The sequence below is a fragment of the Phoca vitulina genome, unplaced genomic scaffold (genome assembly GCF_004348235.1).
Source record: "Phoca vitulina isolate PV1807 unplaced genomic scaffold, GSC_HSeal_1.0 scaffold9, whole genome shotgun sequence".
Classification (NCBI taxonomy): Eukaryota; Metazoa; Chordata; class Mammalia; order Carnivora; family Phocidae; genus Phoca; species Phoca vitulina.
Genome location: NW_022589712.1, coordinates 37,168,745 through 37,189,700, shown reverse-complemented (window position 1 = coordinate 37,189,700; position 20,956 = coordinate 37,168,745). Strand labels below are relative to the sequence as shown.

General features: G+C 39.3%; 1 protein-coding gene across 8 annotated transcripts in view; it reads left to right on the top strand.

Annotated features, from left to right (window-relative positions):
* The window catches only part of NCOA7 (nuclear receptor coactivator 7), a 153,797-nt gene that overhangs the window by 97,118 nt on the left and 35,723 nt on the right, over positions 1-20,956 (top strand). For all 8 annotated transcript variants that reach the window (XM_032407933.1, XM_032407932.1, XM_032407934.1 and 5 more), the window contains 6 exons: positions 1,728-1,835; positions 6,163-6,276; positions 6,858-6,983; positions 8,665-8,849; positions 13,044-14,056; positions 14,661-14,829. In XM_032407933.1, the coding sequence (XP_032263824.1) occupies positions 1,728-1,835; positions 6,163-6,276; positions 6,858-6,983; positions 8,665-8,849; positions 13,044-14,056; positions 14,661-14,829 (1,715 nt within the window). The remainder of the gene's footprint in view (positions 1-1,727; positions 1,836-6,162; positions 6,277-6,857; positions 6,984-8,664; positions 8,850-13,043; positions 14,057-14,660; positions 14,830-20,956) is intronic.

The window sequence follows — 20,956 nt, the reverse complement described above, 5'->3', positions numbered from 1 at the left end:
GTGTTTAGAGAACCATGCTAGCACTTACTGGATTACTTGTTTTGCTCCAGAACTGTGGATGTTCAAGCATCTGTTTAGTTTTTTGGGGTTTTTTTGTTTTTTGTTTTTTGGCATCTGTTTAGTTTTAAACATTTAATGATTCCAGTATCTGTCCCAGGGTCTGTGGCTGGATTCTATATTTATGTCTTATCCTTATGTAATAACTCCAGATTGTTAATGTTTTTCTCCTTCCCTAAACTCTCTAAACAGTATATTCTACAAGTTTTTTCTTAAAAATAGGAAGCAAATTTTTTGATCACTTGCCATGAAGTAAGTGCTTTGAAGCAGGAATTATAATTATCTGTTTGATGAAGGAAGACCCTGAAACATAGAGAAGTTAAGCAAATGACCCAAGGTCACACAGCTAGTGAGTCGCAAATCCACAATTCAGATCCAACAGTCTGGCTCTAATCTCCATTCTCAGTGTGTCTTGTACTGACTCCTAAACCCTGAAACCTCCTAGATGTGAATATATTATGTAAATGTCTAATATTAAAAGAACAATACATGCTCTAAAACATTTCTATTTTTTTTTTTTTTTACTTTTAGTAAGGCTGGTTTTGCCCAGGGTAGAAGTAGGGGCATATGGTTGTTAATTTTTCAATGCCTTTTAAAAATACTACCTTGTTCCAGAAATGCTTTGAGGTCATTTTGGTGTCACCTGTAACTATGAATTTGATTAGTCTGAGACCGTTCATCTAGTTGGGGGGTTTTTGATGCTCAGACCAGTGGTGAGTTTCATTCTGCTTCTGCATCTTCACTGGTCCACGACGTCCCGTCACCGCCTCATTCAGGACTTACCTGGGGAAGCCAGTTCTGTGTTTCAGGACAGCCACAGGTCTTGACCCAGGGCTGTAGGTGGGAACTTCTTAGTGACACACACCAGAGTGGCCTCCCACTAACAGGTCCCATCCAGTGACCCTAGACAGGGAGTTTGGGATGTCGACCTGCCCAGAGGCAGCAGACTTTTTTGGGAAGTTTCCCATCATCTCATTGCCCTCTTTGGTCCCCTTTCCCCTCTGTTAGAGAAGGAGAGAGACCTCCTCCTGGGGCATGTATCATAGGTTTCACAGATTTAGACAACATTAATTTGGCTGACCATGAGAAGTTGTCATTTTAATGACTGAACAGTGATGGGTAGCTAATCTGAATTTCTTACCGATTTCTTTGCCTTCCATTGTATTCATTTGTCAAATGTTTGAGTACCTTCTGTGTGTTGGGCACTGTGCTGACACTGGGGAAATCAGCCATTAACAGGTCACCATCCAGGAGCCTTTAGAGCAGTGAAGAGACTAGCAAGAGACAACATTGAGAATAGAGAAAGTAGCCCTGACTTCTCTTATGGGTGGGTACGGTGTATGTGTTTTATTTCTTTTCTACTTACAGTTTTGTATTGTATCTCATGGACTTCTACTCCATGCAGCTTAGTTGTGCCAAAGCAGATTTAGAAATCTAATTAGTGGACACTGAAATTTGAAGATAAGGGAGCCCAGATATGAACTGATTTAAGACTTTGCTCTTCCATGGTTTTATTAAGGCTTGAGAATGTATCCACTTTCTTTTTCAGAATATGTCTGGATAGAACTACTTTTCATTCACTCATATCACAAATAGATGAATGTTGGAAAGGTTTTTTTGTTTTTTGTTTTTGCTTTATGTTTTGAATCTTGTTTGTCTGATTATTCTAGGCTGGAAGCCAGGACACCCTAAACTCCATAGCCCTGAAGTTTAACATCACTCCCAATAAATTAGTGGAACTGAATAAACTTTTCACACATACTATTGTTCCAGGCCAGGTAATTCTTTTCTTGTTGGATATTACTTTTTAGAAATTCTGCGTTTATCTTTAATGCCATTTTTAATGCTTCAGTGTTAATTTCACAGGATTAACATTGGTGATAATGTGCATTGGTTCAATCTTTCCCTTAGATCAAGAATTCTAAAAGCATTCTGGAACTGAGGAACTGTTCAGAGATGAGTACTTTGCAAATGATTAACACAGTTTACTTAACTACTTAACTATCATTAGTTTATGTTGTGGGTGTTCCTCGTAGCATCAAGAGAAGTTAAATTTGACCTTTTCTTCTGTAGAATGTAACTCGAACATTCTTAGAATGTTTTATTTAGAAGTGCAAGTTTCAGTTTATTCTGCTCCTGGGATACAAAATGGCCATCATTTGATTTTAAATTAGGCAGAATTTTGGGGCGCCAGGGTAGCTCAGTCAGTTAAGCGTCCAACTCTTGATCTCAGCTCAGGTCTTGATCTCAGGGGTCGTGAGTTCAAGCCCCGAGATGGGCTCCACACTGAGCATGGAGCCTACTTAAAATAACTAAATAAGGCAGAATCCTGTCGTTTTTGTCTTGATTTGATACCTGAAAAAAATGATCAGTCAGCCAAAAGCAGAGAAATTCAGTAGGACTATCAAGAAAAAGCCACATGATTTTTTCCCCAGGTTTTTAATACTTTATTTATTAAACTGAATGAAATTGACTAATTGTGTAATTTTGCCACTGTCAGTTAAACCAGCAAATTCTTTTAGTACCTTCCACATATTTAATAATATATTCTTGTATTTCTACTTTAAAACTACATTTAGCCAATAAATATATATGACCCAGTCTTTGGCAGGTCCTGACTGAGGCCAAGTTTCCCCTCCTGTCCATAGAACTGTCTGCTTGCCATGAGCACATGCTGGTTTCATTGCTGACTTACTTGAGCATCTTTCTGTCCCTGTACATGACAGTGACATAGGATTCTTTCAGAATAGATACTGCTACTTTTAAGTACAACTTTACTGAGGAAATGCTGATATTGTTCTTTGCATTTCATTCAAGGGCCCCATATGAAGCCAACAGGCCCTAAGTTGGCCAGTTTGTATTATGGTGCTTTTAGTATTTATGTTCTTGTCAAAAGGAGAAATTAGTGGGGCGCCTGGGTGGCTCAGTCGTTAAGCGTCTGCCTTCGGCTTAGGTCATGATCCCAACGTCCTGGGATCGAGCCCCGCATTGGGTTCCCTGCTCTGCAGGAAGCCTGCTTCTCCTTCTCCCTCTCCCCCTGCTTGTGTTCCCTCTCTCACTGTGTCTCTGTCAAATAAATAAATAAAACAGAAAAAAAAAGAGAGAAATTAGCGTACTGCCAGTACTGGGTAGCTGAGGGGAAATATGCATTAAAACTCTTCAAAAATTAATAAAAATTTATCTCCAGGAAAATCAACTGGGGTTTCTTATAATCTGGAGTATTGCAACATAATATGTCCCTGATCCATGGCAGAGAACCTAGGTGTATATTTACTAATTCAAGGCTAAAGACTATAGTCACTAGAGTGTAGGAACGTAATTTAGAGTGATTTCTTATTTTTTTAACTATGTCCATAAACAAAATATCGGTACTAGGTTAAGGTCCAATAGCCAACTGGAGGTAAAAGGACTGTTTTATTTTTTATTTATTTTTATTTTTTTTAAAGATTTTATTTATTTGACAGAGAGAGACACAGCGAGAGAGGGAACACAAGCAGGGGGAGTGGGAGAGGGAGAAGCAGGCTCCGTGCTGAACAGGGAGCCCGATGCGGGGCTTGATCCCAGGGCTCTGGGACCTTGAGCTGAAGGCAGACGCTTAATGACTGAGTCACCCAGCCACCCCAAAAGGACTGTTTTAATATGCCGATTGTAATGGCAAAAATACCCAAAATGGGAGCCCTAAAGCTTTGTTTCCGACTGGCCTTGTGGTAGCTGTTTGACATGGGCAAGTCCCTTCCTTTTTTGGACCTCAGTTTTCTAAGCCCTGAAATTAGGGGGTGGGCCACAATATCTCTGGTGTCTTTTCTACGATAGCCTCTGCAATGCTGTCTAGCCCCTCATAGAACTAAACAGTTATGTGCTGTTGGCTGTCCTAGGACCCAGCTGTAATCAGGATTTTACTGACAAAGATAAGAAATCAAGAAGAGTGAAATTGAGGGGCTTTCAAAAACTGTAGATAACTTTTTGTCTTAGTGCCTGGAGGGGTAGGTATTCCTTTCATCTCCGTAGATCTGATAACTCAAAGCTGGGTTTATCTGCTCTGATTCCAAAAAATTTGAGACTCACCCTTCTAGAGACTGATTTGATGGTCACCATGAGGTAGGAAAGGAAACTGGTCTGGCTGGGTGAGTGACCACATGTAAGAGGTGATTTTCAGAGGAAGTTGTAACTTAACTAAAATCTTACTATAGACTTTTTGTTGCTTAAAAGACCAAAACCAATAGCAGACAAACTTTGAATAACTGAGGCATAAAAATTTTTTCAGAAGGTCCTGAGTTTGGCTATTAGTTTGGATACTTACATCAAATTTCAGGACATGTACAAAGAATGTACTTTTGCAAGTAGTTTGTCTGAGCACACTCAGAAGTTACCTTGCAGAGACATGGTTTAAGTTGTTTTTATATTCACCGGGTACCTTGGCTACGCATGCTTAGAAAAATTCCTAGGCTAAAATGATGACAGGTTTGTTTTATGGTAAAGAACGTGAAGATCTCATAACCACCATTTACCTGTATGTTGGAGCACACCCAGCATTATTTTCTGAAGTCAGTAGGTAAATTTACCCCTGCCCGTGTTCCAGGCTCACATCCATGTTGAGGGAGCTGGTGTTTTTACTGAGCTTCCCAGCATCCATCGGTCACCTCTCTTTACACTGCAATGAACTGTGTAAGCACAAGAATTACCCCTTGGTTTGACATTTGGAACAGGCCAGACAATAGAGTCTTAACCCACGTTGCCTAACACTTGTCAAGAGCTCAGATACAAAAAAATATTCGTGGAGAATTGCTTGGAAGAAATGTCATCTATTCATTCCTCTCTGTAAGGTAGGTAAGAGAGCTGTCTACCAAGACCATATAATTTTAGGCCTCTGTAAATTGCTCTTATGGAACTCCACACGTTGGCATTTGCCACTGATCCACATTGAAGATGTTATAAAGAATGGTCCTCCAAAACTGGTTATTGTATTAACAGTCACTGTGTCATCAAAGAAAGTAGTTCAGCCTGGGATACTCTTTATGAGACTTACGGAGAAAATACTTATGAGAAACTGGTTTGTTTTTAAATTCTCACTAATGATGTCCATCCCTTTGCGTTGGTTTTTGGAAACTCAGAACCGGTTTTATGGCTCACACCTCAGTGAGTGTTTGGTAATTTTGGAGCACATAGTTTCAGTAGTAATTAGTCCTCATCTTATTTCTCCTTGATATTGGTTTTCCTACCTTTATCATAAGGTGTCTTTTGTTGTTGCCTCACATTTTTTCTAGATTGAAGAGAGATTTGAATAACTAAAGTTAAAACAGAGACAAGATGGGAAAGAGTGAATAACAAACACTATTGAACAGTTGTTACATGATTAGTGCTAATTATGTTTTATAACAGCAGAAGTCATCATTTTAAGACTGTGTATGATACGTGCCAGAATGTCACATGTCTCATTTTAAGTGTGTTGAATGACAGGATCATAATAACATTTCAGGAACCAGTACATTTTGCAGAAGGAGGCTATTTTGTCAATTTGGGAGATTTTAATACTTGTTTTTCGATAAGCTGACAGTGATAGAAGAGAAAGTATTGAGGTTATTGATATTACCGTGTACCACTTATCATACAATGATTTTACTATGTTAGCGCTCAGGGCCGGCTTAGAGTTAGCAAGCATGGATTTGTTTCATTTCTTCCTGACGCAGGTGTTATGTTTAGAAGCATGCCAGGCTACTCTCTTGTCTCTTCCCTTGTACCATTAGTACACTTCCCTGGAAGCTTCTTTCCTCCCTATTTAAATCTCCCATACTGCTCAAAGTTTCACTTGGACCCACTTGCTGTGTATGACCTGCCCAGGGTGCTCACCCACGTTGTTCTCTTCTGTGAGCTCCTGCAGTGTCTGTACGTATGTCCCATACCTTTTGCACTGCACACATTTCTATTATAGAGTATTGTTTCATGGATTAGTCTAGAAGGCCCCAAGGTACTTAGGCGTTTTGCAAAGGCCAAGTAGGCCTTAGCCATGTACTTAGCATGATACTGTGCAGAGAGCAACTGTTCTAAACACTGCCTAGTGTATGCCTGCCCGATTCTTGATCCTCAGCTTTTCTTTCCCATTTGCAGGTCCTTTTTGTGCCAGATGCCAACTTTCCTTCCAGTACCTTAAGATTATCATCATCCAGTCCTGGTGCTACTGTCTCTCCGTCATCATCAGATGCAGAATATGATAAACTACCTGTATGTATGTCACTCATGAGCTGACATTCATATTTATCAAATGTATTTTTTGAGTTGTAGAATTTTACGTGTTGTTTTTCACAGGTTTTCATCTGAAATTCCCCCAAAGGGGTGGGGATAAGGATTTGTCATTAGTTGAGAGAAAGCATCCTATCAAAAAGAAACCTGTTCACATTTAAGGTCTCAGAGGCAAAAATGCACACCTCGTTTATGTAAAAGTATGAAGTTAAACTCTCAGTGAGACTGATCGTTTATTTGTACGGCTTTTACTCCTTTTTCTAGAGAACTTGAACCATGAGTCAAATATGAATTCCTTCATTTAGGTTATTTTCTAAAAACATTTGATGAGCCATTTTTATGGTTTCATACATATGCACGTGTTGTTGTTGTTTAAACCTTAATGCTATTTGGATACTTACTGTATTTGTGATAATTTTTGAAGGACAAAGGATATTTGCCTCTTTTTCATGTTCAAGTTAAATAAAAACAAGTTCCTTACAGGGAACTTGTGTGCCTTGATTTATATAAATCTGTTTAAACAGTGCTTCTATTTGATTTTGGGAATTTTTGCTTTCTTAAAGGATGCTGATTTAGCAAGAAAGGCCTTAAAACCCATTGAAAGAGTCTTATCATCCACTTCTGAAGAAGATGAGCCAGGCGTGGTAAAATTTCTAAAAATGAATTGCCGATACTTCACCGATGGAAAGGTATATGGCCGTGTAATTTGCTTCCTTTTCGTGGACTCCATGGAAAACTAAAGTCGGTTCCAAATTACTCAAGACAGGGGACATTAAAATATCTTTCCCAAAGTTTCATCATAAGATTTCATAAGTGTCCATTTGTTTTCCCCTGTTGGATGCCTGGCATTGTACTTATTATATGATTCTTTGTGACCTTGGATTTATCATTTTCTCTTTCAGTTCTTGGTTTGTACATTGCTAGGGAGCCAATATAGTACATGCTTGACAGCAAGGGCCGAAATTAGACTCAGTGAATTTAAAATCCAGTTCTGCTATCCACTAGCTCTGAGACCATGGGCACGGTATTGGAGTTGCCTAAACTTCCATTTTCCTCATCTATAAAATAGGAACAATAGGGGCACCTGGGTGGCTCAGTCCGTTAAGGTCTGCCTTCGGCTCAGGTCGTGATCCCAGCGTCCTGGGATCAAGCTCCTCATCGGGCTCCCTGCTCTGCAGGAAGCCTGCTTCTCCCTCTCCCACTCCCCCTGCTTGTGTTCCCTCTCTCGCTGTCTCTTGCTCTCTGTCAAATAAATAAATAAAATCTTTAAAAAAATAAATTAAAAAAATAAAAAAATAAAATAGGAACAATAATAAAATTTAATCTGTAGGAGGGTGGTAATTAAAAGGGATGGTCGCTGTAAAGATCTTAGCACCTAACTTGGAAAATGTGAAATTCTCAACCCATTTGCTGCTGGAGATGCTGATATTAAAAACAATGTCTGTTATGTTGTATGGTTAGTTTTATGATTGTTGGTGTGGTTTACAAAGCAAATCCAGCTTTTAGTGAGCCTCTGAAGAAAGGGTTATGTTGACATAAAGTGAATTCCTGTTGTTCATAGTGGAGACTTCATGCCAGGTTCCAAATGGTAGGAAAATACATTATTAATATGCATTTATAACTTTTGCAACCAAGAATAAGTAGTGCTTGCAATGCAAAATTTTTCACAAAGATGATCCGTTACTCATTAGGAGTACCAAGATAAATGGTCTACCTACAGGGAGTCCTCTGTGGCCTGCTGTCTCTGAGATAAAACCTATAAAATCGTAAACTGGCCAAGCTTCAGACAGACGGGCCCACCAAATTACTGCTTTTTTACTATTAGCTTCCACAGTTTAGTTGTATTTATTTCTGGCTGCAGAAATTTCATATTCCTGTTTGTGTGAAATTTTGCTGAATGTGGCCTTTCTAAACATTTCAGAGAAAAATGTTAGGGCTCTCATTTGGCACCGTGGCTGTGAGACAGATGCTTCCTTAGCCTGGTACCATGCACTTGTTGGACACGTGGTGAACGTGTGCTGAGTGAGTTGTAAGGCACCCAGTTCTCAAGTGGGAAAGCACTTGGGACAGCCCCTCCCATTTACAGGGAACCAGGGCGTGTGAGACGTAGACTTGCAACCCAAGGTCCCACCACAATTGTGCCATGGCAGCGACTGCCAGAACTAGGCTCGGCTGACTGCCTCCCCACACAGTAGCCAACATCGCATTTCTGCAGCCGGTTGTCCTAGCCCTCTGACAGGGGACGCAGTCGTCACGGAGGAGACCATGCTTCCCCGGAGTCAACAGAAGGGCAACATGAGTTCATTAAAGCAGCTTGTGGTGGTTGCGTTTCTGTCTGTAGTGATTCTGTCCTGTCCCTTTCTCCCACAGGGGGTGGTCGGAGGCGTCATGATTGTTACTCCCAACAACATCATGTTTGACCCTCACAAGTCTGATCCCCTGGTCATTGAAAATGGTTGTGAGGAGTATGGCCTCATTTGCCCCATGGAAGAGGTGGTTTCCATTGCTCTCTACAATGACATTTCCCACATGAAGATCAAAGATGCCTTGCCATCGTAAGAGAGATTTCTTTGTCTACCAAACAAACAAACAAAAAAACCTCGGGTGTTTGGAGAATCAAATACAATTAAAAAGTGAGGGCATTGGCAGGAGTGAGAGATTGTGTAGAGGTGAATTTGAAGGTGGAAGATTTGTGCAGTAAATTTTTTAAAAAACAGAGAAATGAGAGGAAATGGAGATAAAGGGGAAGGTTGAACATACAAAAACGAAAGGAGAAAAGCAAAAATGCCAGCACATAGAAATGGTATTTCTTTGACTTATTTTTCTGAAAAGCATTGCGTGTTCTTAATTAATGAAAGAAGAAATGAAGTTTCTCTGAAAGAATGTGAGGTTGCCAATAAGAGAATAGTGTTTTTCTCTCCATTTAGTTGTTACACAGAGGTGTGTTCTTCTCATTCAAATTCTAGGATAGGCAGTCTTCCTGACTCATGTTTTCCCTTAGTCCTGCATGGAGAGAGCTCGGCGTGGACAGCGTGGGGGCCACTCCCTCTGTATCAGACCGCCTGCCGTGGTGTGAAGAGGGAGGAATACTGGCCTGTTTGTCTCTGAAATGTCGATGAATATTACCTTAGGCTTGATTATTTTTGCCTTCTAAAACTGAGGGTGTTTTTGGCAAGAGAGAGAAGGAAGCTCCCCATGAAAAAAGAGAAGGAGGGTTAAGAAAGCTCAGGGAATCGATTCATTTGGAGGGATGATTGGATTCTTGCTGTCACTTTGTCAGTGTTTCTATTTCTCTATGTCCACTAGAAGTAAAAATCTTTAGAAACCCTCAGTGATAGGAAGGTAGAGGGAAAGCAATGGGTCCTAATTGTGCAAAGGGAAGCTAGCCCCTGGGACTTAGAAAAAGAAGGGAAGATAATTAGAGAACTAACCCAGACACAAAGTCCTTAGGGGTTTATAACAGCAGGTTTCCCTGGACTCTCACGGTCCTTGGCGTCTGACGCACTCGGGCCTTACCCAGCTCCCGGCACGGGCACTGAAGTAGAATTTCTAAATCCTGCCAGAAGTATCCAAGTGAGAGGTGTAGGAGGCAGTGTGGCAGGCCAGGCAGTTCTGCATGATGACTAAGTCTGGAGCCACACTGTCTGGGTGTCCCTGGCTCTGCCACTCATGGTTCCGTGATCTGCCCGAGTTACTCAGTCCCGTGCCTCAGTTTTCTCATCTGTTAAATGGAATGAATAGTATTCTTCAGCTTATAGGGCTGTTTTAAGAACTAAACGTATTGATACACCAAGACTCTTAGAAAATAGCCTGATACCTACCAAGTATAAGCTGTTATTATGTGAACCTTTCATTCATTTCTGAAACTCTGTTCATCGTTCTGGGGAATCTTGTTGTCCGTACAGTTGAGGCTTCTACTTCATCTTAGTGCATGCCTCTTGGGTGGCAAGGGTATGCAGACGAGTGGCTCATGGCCTTTGCCCTTGAGGAGCCTGCAGTCTCCTGGGTGCAAGAGACAGATGGAGAGAAGTGAGAACTAAGTGCATTGTATGCGCAGAAGTGCGCACAGCATCCCATGAGGACCCCTGGGAGGGAGCGGCCAGCTGCCTTGGAGTCTCAGGTGGAGGCAGAGAAGAGGACGTGAGGCATCAGTTCTGGAAATAAGGGACGAACATTAGGTTCTCTGTGACAAGAGGAAAGAAAATGAGAATGAGGAGAGATACAGTTCAGTTGAGAAGTGGATGGCCAGGCAAATAGGGCATTTCTTGCCCGATGATTGGGGGGTGGGAGGGATGGGGTAGCTGGGTGATAGACATTGGAGAGGGTGTGTGCTGTGGTGAGCGATGATGGCTTCTCATGGAGGAATAACTGGCACATCTTCAGCTCAGGATGGTAAATATTCTTTTTAATAATAGTAAAGGAAGGTACATCTTTACAGAAAGATTTCCCTCATTGTGAGATTGTGTTTAACGATCTGGGGTACGGGGTTAAAGCTGTAGCTGGAGGGAGAGAGAAGAGTTAAGAATTGGCTCCTGCTGTGTTCAGTTTATTTCGGAATGGTGCAGATTCCTGCCTTGGATGCAAGTGTGTGAAGACTTTGCAGTCTAGTGAACAGTTTGGCCCCAGTGGGCAAAATAGAGTGTGTGAGTGGGATCGGTGTGATATAAAATTAGTATTGACTTCAGAATTCCATCAGTTGTTTAAAAGCTTAAAATTTCATTATTACTAAAAGTTGTAAAACGAGTACAAATGATCTAACTGCAATGTGCACATCGTTTTTTTTAAGAGCGTGTGTGTGTGTGCATGTGTGTGTGTGTGTGTGTGTGTGTGTGTGTGTGTGTAAGATCTGCCGGTTCTCACCTTCACGCTTCGTATTTCGTGTGTGGGACATTTCATAAGTCCAGCTTCCCCAGACGGAGAATAGGAAGGGAACAACTGGAGGGATTACTGATCAGTGTTAGGTGCCTGGCTGAGTCTAGAAAACATTAACGGTTGTGCCAGTTGGCTCCACTGTGTACTTTGCCCCAGCAGTGCTTGGCAACTGCAGCCCAAAAAACAGTTAAATTACTCCCCCCCTTGGACTAGGTAGATGAACAAGAAGGGAGGGTTAAACAGGGTCGTATAGGAGGCTGAGCAGAGTGCAGTCACATCTGTTTGTGGGAGTCAACTAGGCAGAGAAGGAAGAGATGAGAAGGGGTCTTGGATGTTCATGGAAGAAAGTTTTGCTTATTAACCAAGTATGTGAAGAGCCGAGTTTCTTTGTTGTAAGACTTCTTATAACCTTTAAGATGCCAAGTTAAATGTGGGGTCCTAAACTGGAAATTAGGACACGTGACACTAGTTTATTTGACTCTTTCATGTCTTGGGGGATGCTAGAGTTGGGTAGGACATTTTTGTGCATGCAGGTTCCTGCAGAACAGAGACCCTGTCAAAATCATCATTTAGCATATGGCAGGGAGGGGCTCAACACGTGTGTATTGAATTGAAATGAATTATGAATTAAAGAAGTTTTTTCAAGCATCTGTCAGAGCCTAGCAATTATGTAAGCTACTATTGGAAAAAGCATGGATGTTCCATGCATGTGATTTATAAAATAAGTTTGGGGAGATAGTCTTATAACTTGAGAACTTCCTGGTACTTTGTGGCTTTCTTGCCCTAGTAATTTCAAAGCCAGAATAATAAAGTGTTACCTGAACATGATCTAGCCTTTTTAGAAAACAAAGTTATTTCTGAAATCTAAAAATGTTATTTTTATAAAGGGTCTTTATATATCTGTGTCTCAACCCAGTATCAATACTAAGGTAAGTGAAAATACAGGTTACTCAAAATCTTGCCAGGCATGGCTTAAAAATTATGTTTCTTGGCCATTTATTTTAAACTTTGGAGAACATGTCTAATCAATATTTTTGTATAATTCAGATCTGGGTAGAAAAGCATTTGTTGTTAAGGGACAGTATGTTTCTGCTCATAAACCAGTGCCCATTGCCATAAAGTAAAATGATATTGTCATGAGTCAAGAAATTAAGAATTTTAACCTAAGTATTGTAAGAGCTTACTTGATTTACTTTTCTATAAATTTTAAAGTGTAAAATGGAGCAGGTGCTATATATTCACAATAATAGTGGAAGATTCTTGCAGCTCCCTCAGGAGTAGCAGGATATCTGTTATTGGAAACATTAGGTCCAAAGTGCTGAAGCTCAAAATTAGGGTTCAGGGCTAGTAATTTGTACAAAAGTTAAATGAGTAGCTACTCAGTCAATGAGCCATTCAGATTTAACATAATTGGTTTATATACTATTTTATAAAAAGGAACAGCTTTGAATATTTAAAGAATTTAGGTCATAGTAGTAAAACATTTCCTTTTCTTTGTCCTTTCCTTCATAAATATCAGAAACATTGTTTCATCATTGAAAATCTGGTGGGTGATAGCTCCATGTTCATAAATGACTTCAAAAATCATTCATGTCCTTCTAGTAGGATATGCAGCTCTCATGGTACTTTGTTGTACCCCTTCTTGTGGCTTATTTATGTTCCATTTTGAAGTCAATTTCTGATTTCATTTCCTGATCCTGAAATCATTTCAACATAAATTTAAGTTGTGGTATATTTATGTTTAGTTTTCGGTTGGGTTTTGTTTTAATTTTTGCCTTTCCTCCATTTTGTTTTTGGTTTTGTTTTTAACATTCCATGTGCACCCACCATTTTTCCCCCGACAGTGACCTACCTCAGGATCTTTGTCCTCTGTACAGGCCTGGAGAATGGGAAGACCTGGCTTCAGAAAAAGACATCAACCCCTTCAGTAAGTTCAAATCTCTCAACAAGGAAAAACGGCAGCAGAATGGGGAGAGAACCATCACTTCAGATTCCAAATCCATAAGACCTTTGGAGAAGTCAACAGAATACATGCACATGAAGCCCTCAGATGGCTCTCTGTCAGGAAAGGTAAAGACACTCGAGTCTTCTACAGAGGCAACCAGTGGATCTGCCACAGTGACTACGGTCAGCAAGGAACCTTCTGACACTCGTGCTGCATTTGAATCTATAGCCAAAGAAAATTCCCTTTTAGGGGAAGATGATGACTTTGTTGACTTGGAAGAACTTTCTTCTCAAACTGATAGTGGAATGGACAAAAAAGACACCTCAAAGGAGTGCCTTTCTCTTGACCCAGAAGAGCTAAGGAAGGCTAAGTCCCACATCATCGGTTCCACTACAGAAATGCAGGTGCAGTCAGCCCTGAACTTTTCAGGAACAGATAATGACGCTGAACTGAAGGGGGCCCTAGATTTAGAAACCCGTGAGAAGCAAGATATAATGCCAGAGGTGGACAAGCAGTCTGGTTCCCCAGAAAGCCAGGTGGAAAACACACTGAACATACATGAAGATCTAGATAAAGTTAAACTCATTGAATATTACCTGAATAAGAACAAAGAAGGGTCACAGTTAACTGAAAACTTGCCGAAGGCAGAATTAAGTGATGGCAAAAGTACTGAGCCAGTGGGAATAGATATCACCCTTAGCAGTTCTCTTCCCCAGGTAGGCGGTCCCCCAACTGAGGGCAGTAAGGAGCCAGATAAAACCTGGGTGAAAGAGAGAGTGTCCCTCCCATTGCAACTGGCCTCTTCTACAGAAGAAAATGTGAATAAAGGGTCTTTAGACACCTCTTCAGAATCTACCCTGGACAACAGCTGCCAAGGGGCACAAATGGATAATAAGTCCGAAATTCAGTTGTGGCTATTAAAGAGAATTCAGGTACCCATTGAAGGTAAGCCACTTTTCTTTAGTATCTTTATATCCTGTCGTACAGTTGGCTTTCTGAAACTTGTCAGTACAAGTGAAATTAGAACAATTGTTTGAGAACAGTGTTCTCTCAGTAGAGCTTATCTTTGCTGATAACATTAATTGGGGAAAAAAACCTTAGCATTATATAGTATCTATTTTGGAACTTGAACTGTGACATAGATTTCTAGTTCAAAAATAGTTTGTTTTTTAATTTCAAGGAACTTTCCTTTTCTCACCTTGAATTTCTAAATCTAAAGGGGTTTGAAATGTCTTTGAAGCTATTTCAGTTCTAAGCCAAATTGCCTCATGGTGTAAGTGGGTCCTCAGTATCATTCACTGAGATGTATTCTTGTGAAGTGCCACATTGTGTTGGTTTTACGTGATGTAGAACAAACTGAAACATGCAGAGCTTTTCCCTTTTGTGCTAAAGAAGGTCTGGAAAATGTGATTACTTCTAATTTGATGGTGTTTTTGTCATATGTTTTGATTTTCTGTCACTAAGGGGATTGGGAACTATTCTTTATAAGTTAAAGGTTTTTCACCAGTATTGTCAATATTGAGGAAGGTTTTTTTCATGTGTGATTCAGATATACTTCCTTCAAAAGAGGAGAAAAGCAAGACTCCACCCATGTTTCTGTGCATTAAAGTAGGAAAGCCGATGAGAAAATCCTTTGCCACTCACAGTGCAGCCATGGTCCAGCAGTATGGCAAACGAAGAAAGCAGCCAGAGTACTGGTTTGCTGTTCCTCGGGAGAGGTAAGTGTGGGCTAAAATGGGAAATGTTGGTCCATTAGATTCTAATTGCACCTTGATTTTTTTAGATCTTTAATCTTATTCTTGAATAAGACATTTCTCTTAATTGTATATTTTAGAATTTCTAGAAGGATATTTTTTTGAGTCATTTTCTGCTAATGAGTGGTTTCAATTTAGCAAATTTGAGGTCATCTGTGCTGAAACCCTTTTATAACGTTCTACACAGTTGAATTTTAAACGAAAGAAGATTTAGATATTCTCAAGTGCTGGTAATTGGAAGTGCAATTCTGTTAAGAATAGAAGAATGCCATGGAGCAGATCTAAACCTCTCTAAGGACAGGAGAGAGGCATGGGTGTAATTCTTAAAGTGCTTATTATTCTAGGGAACTAAAGTTTGTTTTGGCCTTAAGGAGGGAGTGTCTGTGACTCAGCAGCATGAAAAGTGTGACATGAAAAACACCTGGGTGGGTTTGAGGGACTGTACTCTCTAGAGAGATTTGTATTTTTAAATTGCCGAAGAAGAAGTGTTATTGGTTATATGAGTCTAGGATAGCAGGGATAATGGCATAGAAATTTTTTAGCAGTACATCATTAAGGACATCTTTATAATAGAAAATAATTAGGAGATACTATTTTTAGAAAAAATTAAAGTGTTTTCCTTTTGTATGTGTGGTAGAATAAAAATGTCTTTACAAAGGTCTTGCAGTTAGTTTTCAAAATTGTAAAACTCACACATTCTTCCTCTTTCTACCTAGTCATTAACATTATCATCTGGGCAGACCTCTTGGCTAATACACCTGCCAAGAACGAATATACTCAGCAAACTTCCTTAAGCATGAACTGTTAATAAAGCAAAATTAAGTTCAAAGCAAGAGCACACCTTCTGGTTGATTAGTATCCAGAATACTTCTTATTGAGGGAGTTGCCCTGTTTTAATAAATTATAGTTTAACAGGAAAAACAGTTAATAGGATTTTAATTAATGAATTTGCCAATATCTGTTCCCTGTCTTAGATACAAACCCATGTTAACATGAACATTCAACATAATTTTTGTGTTTACATATTATACTTTTCTACCTATGCCTGCAACTCCCACGGTGTTTCATGGAAACTTTCAGGATATTGGGGAGATAAAAAAGAAAATGAATGTCTTTTATTATTTAAAAATGTTTCAACAGAAACAATGTAAATTTCTGAAGCCCTGTTAAAATCAGCATGCTAAAATCAAATTTTACACTCAGCAATTCCTTAGAGATTTAGGCCCACTCCTGATTTTATAGAGGAAAACAAAGTACTGAAACTTTTCAGCCACGTTGCTGGTGATGTGGACTTACAGGGTCTACCAGAAAAATTACCTGTTATATGTATCACTTTTTCTTTGGGCAAATGTATTGTTTAGAATATAAGGAAATTGTGGGCTTTCTCCTATTTTATTATCTTTAATGAAACTGTACACACCAAGGACTCTTCTAGAGTAAGTATAGCAATCCCACACATGTAGTTATTATATTTCTGTCATTTTTTAACCCAAAAGAAATCTGTAATGTTGAAATACTTCTCTTTGATCTCTTATACGGGTGGTTTTTGTGGGCCTTTAATTTTTTAATTTTTTTTGAGAGGGGTGGGTTAGGGGCAGAGGGAAAGGTAGAGAATCTCAAGCAGCGTGGGGCTCGATCTCAGGACCCTGAGATCATGACCTGAGCTGAAATCAAAAGTCCCACGCTCCACTGACTGAGCCACCCAGGCTCCCCTTGTGGCCTTTTTTAGAGTAGGTCACTTTTTGAATTCCATTATATTGTATTTTATGTACTTAGTTTTCTTTCTTAACCAACTGAGCCACCCAGGCGCCCTAGTTTTCCTTCTTAAACTAATGCATTAGCCAGGCATTTTCTGGGAAGTATTATATCTCACTATGTTATTGATGGATTTCTTTGTAGAGATGTTAGGAAATTTTTGTTTTAATTGTTCTCTGTTTCCCTTTCTACCTACCGTACAGGAAGCCACATTTTAGTTTAAGACTGGGAAAGATGGAGCAGTTCTATAGTTAATTCCCACCTAGAACTCTCAAGTGCAGAGTGAGAAATAAGAGAAGGTTGTTTTTATTTGCAATTTATGAAAATCTTTCGAACTTCAGGCTCAACCAAGTCCTTAAGGAGCTAAGACGTGGCATGCAATGCTTTCCTCATTTGTGGATTGAGGAATGATCATTTCTGGATTCCCTTGCTACATCAAATGGAGCATTTCTACTTGCTTTTCTATTTACTGGATCCCTGCATCCGTTGGAGTTTCAGGAGCAGAGGGTCCCCCTAGCAGTGGCTCCCTTTCAAGGTTAAAATGTCCTCTCCTAGACCTTCCAAATGTGGCACGTTATTCTCACTGGAGGTCTCTTTGATTCCTCCGGTGCATCAAAGCTCCTTGTCACAGGAGATTCATATTCTGATGTTGACGTAGCTTCACAGATGCGTTTCACTATTCCTCTCTGTTGTTCCTGATATTTTTAAAACATGTTTGTTTTTTCCCCTTTTGTTATTATTACTAAGAAATTAACTCTACCAAAATATTTCCTTCTTCACTTATGACGTGCTCTGTGGTTTCCACGGTGCCATCACCGAATGAACAGTCTACCACGTGAGAAAGTGGGGAGGGCGGGAGGCAGGGGAAGGAATCATATGGTTGCTATTTATCTTCTTTGTTGGGGTTTTTCCCCCTGCAATCCTTGTTATTTCAATTTTAGATACAAAACTCCCTAACTACCTAATAATGGTTTTGTTTAACTTGGTCGAAATTGTCAGAAGATGTGACCACTGTGGATCCAGCAAAGCTGGTGGTTTCCTCCTACACACCCATACACCACTACTTGAGACTTGTGCACATTCACTGAGGATGAGGTGCCTGTCAACTTTAAACCCTCCCTGTCTCCCTTGCAGCTTGCAGAATCACACACTTTTCTTCCTGAGGAGAACAGTAGTCTGCTTGGGAGATTTGCCTTGTCCAGAACCTGGGGCATCCAGGCTTTTCCTCCTCTCACTCTTGGTGCTCATTTAAACTTGACGACAGTAGATCGTTTCACCTTATATTAATTGTCTAGTACAGGATTTCTCAGCCTTGGCACTATTGACATTTTGAGCTGTTTAATTCTTTAATTAGTCCTTTGCATTATAGGATGTTTAGCAGCATCTGTGGCCTCTACCTATGAGAAGCCAGTCGTACCTCCCCAGTTGGGACAACCAAGAGAGTCTCCAGACATCGCCTGGGGGAGGAAGTTGTCTGAGGGACAAAATAACCTTACACCGAGAACCACTGGTCAAGTATGAGACCATTAGACCGGGCCTATACACCATTCTGAAAGTGATTATGAACCATAATAGCCAAATAATTTAGGGCTTTGACTACTTAAAACTTTTGTTATACTCAGTGGTGTTCACAGTAACTTACTGATCTGCATATACTTTGTTTCCTTTATTCAACCCTAATTTTTTGCAGAGAATTTCATTAAAATTTTTTAATTTAGTTATTAAACTATAGTTTTAGGTCTATAAAAACAAGGCCGTTGCTCCTAAAGAAATAATTTATCTGGAAGAAAATCCTAAATTGATAGAATACAACAAACGAGAAGGTCTATGATATTGACAAGCATGTATTTTTGCCCCTTTACTTTGCACAAGCCTGTGCTAGCCCAGCTGTCTCAAGGGTAAGAAGTCAACCGTCTCATGCCCTCCTCTGGAAGACATGTGGAGTCTTGGGCTGCTTGCTCTGGCCCGTGGAATAATGAGTCACAGAATCAGGCAGTGATGGATGAGAATTCCTAGGAATAGTGTGCCTTAGAATGAGATACTTTATGCATTTGAAACATAGTTTCTTAATTTGGAAAATGGGCCACTGTGGAGCATTAAGTAATTAGATCATGTTTGGACACTTACTGAGTGCATTGGACCTGGCAGGTGTTGGGCTAGTTCTAGATAAATAAGATTGGGAGTCTACCTTTAGAAGCTTATGAAAAGCTCTTGAAACGGTTCCTAGTACTTTTTAGAGACTTTATATGATTGTATTTCATAGATTTGGGTACTGTTCTATGTGAAAAATGCAATTGTCTTTTTTTCTTAATACTAAGAGATTATTTCTTTTTTTTTTTTGGAAGAACCAATAATTTCTGTTCATTTTTATCCCCAATTCCTCGTGATCTCAATTCGTGAAATGTTTTATAATAATTTATTTCATATTATCCAACTTTTAAAATAAGATGGAAGTAAATGGCAGGAATTGTGTAGAATTTGCCAAGTCATGCATAAATGTTAAATCCAAACTGAATTAACTGGTTAGTGTGATTCGTGTAATAAGTAAGGTAATAAGAGAAAGGAAAGGGAGAACCTGTGGATGTTTTAAAATTTTTTTAAACTTGAAAATAATTATGCTAAGATAATTGTAGCAACACTTGAACACAGGTAAGTTGGGGGGAAGCAGAATCTATTTTGCAGTCTGCTTTTTCCTGCACTTAATGTTATATACATTTTCTACATGAAATAGTATGTTATTATATGTATACGAACAACATAGTTAGCACCCCTAATACATTCCCTGAATGATTTAATGATGCTCCTGCTTTTGGATATTAGATGGTTCCAAATTTTTTGCCATTAAAAGCAGTGTTACATTAAACATCTTTATAAAATCCTTTAGGTAGTCTTACCAAGTCAGAGGATATGTTTAAGGCACATGAAAGTGTGTAACAATTTATATACCACCAGCATGAGAAGGACCCTTTTCTCCACATGATGGGAAATCTAAGTCCTATGACTCTTTATCAGTTTGGTAGGGAAGCAAATGCAGCTTTAAAATCATTTTTGTTTTGTTTTGCTTTAAAGATTTTATTTATTTGACAGAGAGAGAGCATAAGCAGGGGTTGCTGCAGAGGCAGAAGGAGAAGCAGGCTCCCCGCTGAGCAGGGAGCCCATTGTAGGGCTCAGTCCCGGGACCTTGGATCATGACCCGAGCCGGAGGCAAATGCTTATAACTGAGCCACCCAGGTGCCCCTTTAAAATCGTTTTTGTTTTGGGCTCCCTGCTCAGCAGGAGTTGGGCTCCCTGCTTAATGGGGGAGTCTGCTTCTCCCTCTCCCTCTGCCCCTCCCACCCCTGATTATGCTCGATCTTTCTCTTATTCTCTCTCTCTCTCTCTCAAATGGATGGATAAAATCTTTAAACATAAATAGATAAATAAAATCATTTTGTTTTAAAGTTGATTGCTTGGTATGTGACATTTATTTATATAAAGTAAGTTCAGTAGTGGCCTGAGGCTTTTTATTCTAGGTGACTCCTTTAATAATAAAAATTTATTTATACCTTGATATACAAATATATATTTAATAATTATTCTAAAATACCATGTTCTCTAACCAGCTTCTTATTAAGATCAGCAAGCACTTTGATTTATATATGATGGTTATATTTTGTGCCTGTCCACATTTAGAATAAACTCAAGTACAAGTTAAGTTGATTCTGTTTTAGAAAGCATGATATTTTCTTCTGTAATGTCAAGAATAACTGATGTTCCCAAGCATTTTATGAAAGTTGCGTTGTTTAATACTTTCAAAATTATAATGAGTAACATACCCATGAGCACAGGTATCTGTCCTTTTAGAAGGTGCTATCCGTGTTTTGTGCATGTTTCTCACATCCAATCTTTGGGCAGTAGTAGTACTTCCTGAGTTATAGATTCTTTTTGTAGAGTTCTTCATGGTTGCCTAGCCCAAAGCATAGAAACAAGTGTTCAAGACCCCATTTTTAGGAACGGTGCCTTTTCTTTAGGTCAGCATTTCCCTCAAAGATAGTCAATGGAAACCCATCCCATGGACAAGTAATAGGTGTTTTGTAGTTAAATATGGTCCATAGTCAGTGCTTATCTCTATCTAGAATAGATTTATGCTCATAGTTGCTATTCTCTTAATAGGTTTTTATAGGAATTTCTTAGTTTAATTTTCTGTTTTCTATTTTTCCTGATACTGGGATAATAGAATACAGTTGATTTATTTTATCTCTATTATATTTTAATTCTATGAGATTACTTGGATATTCATTTGTATTTAAAGACTTTATATATATATATATATATATATATATATATATATATATAT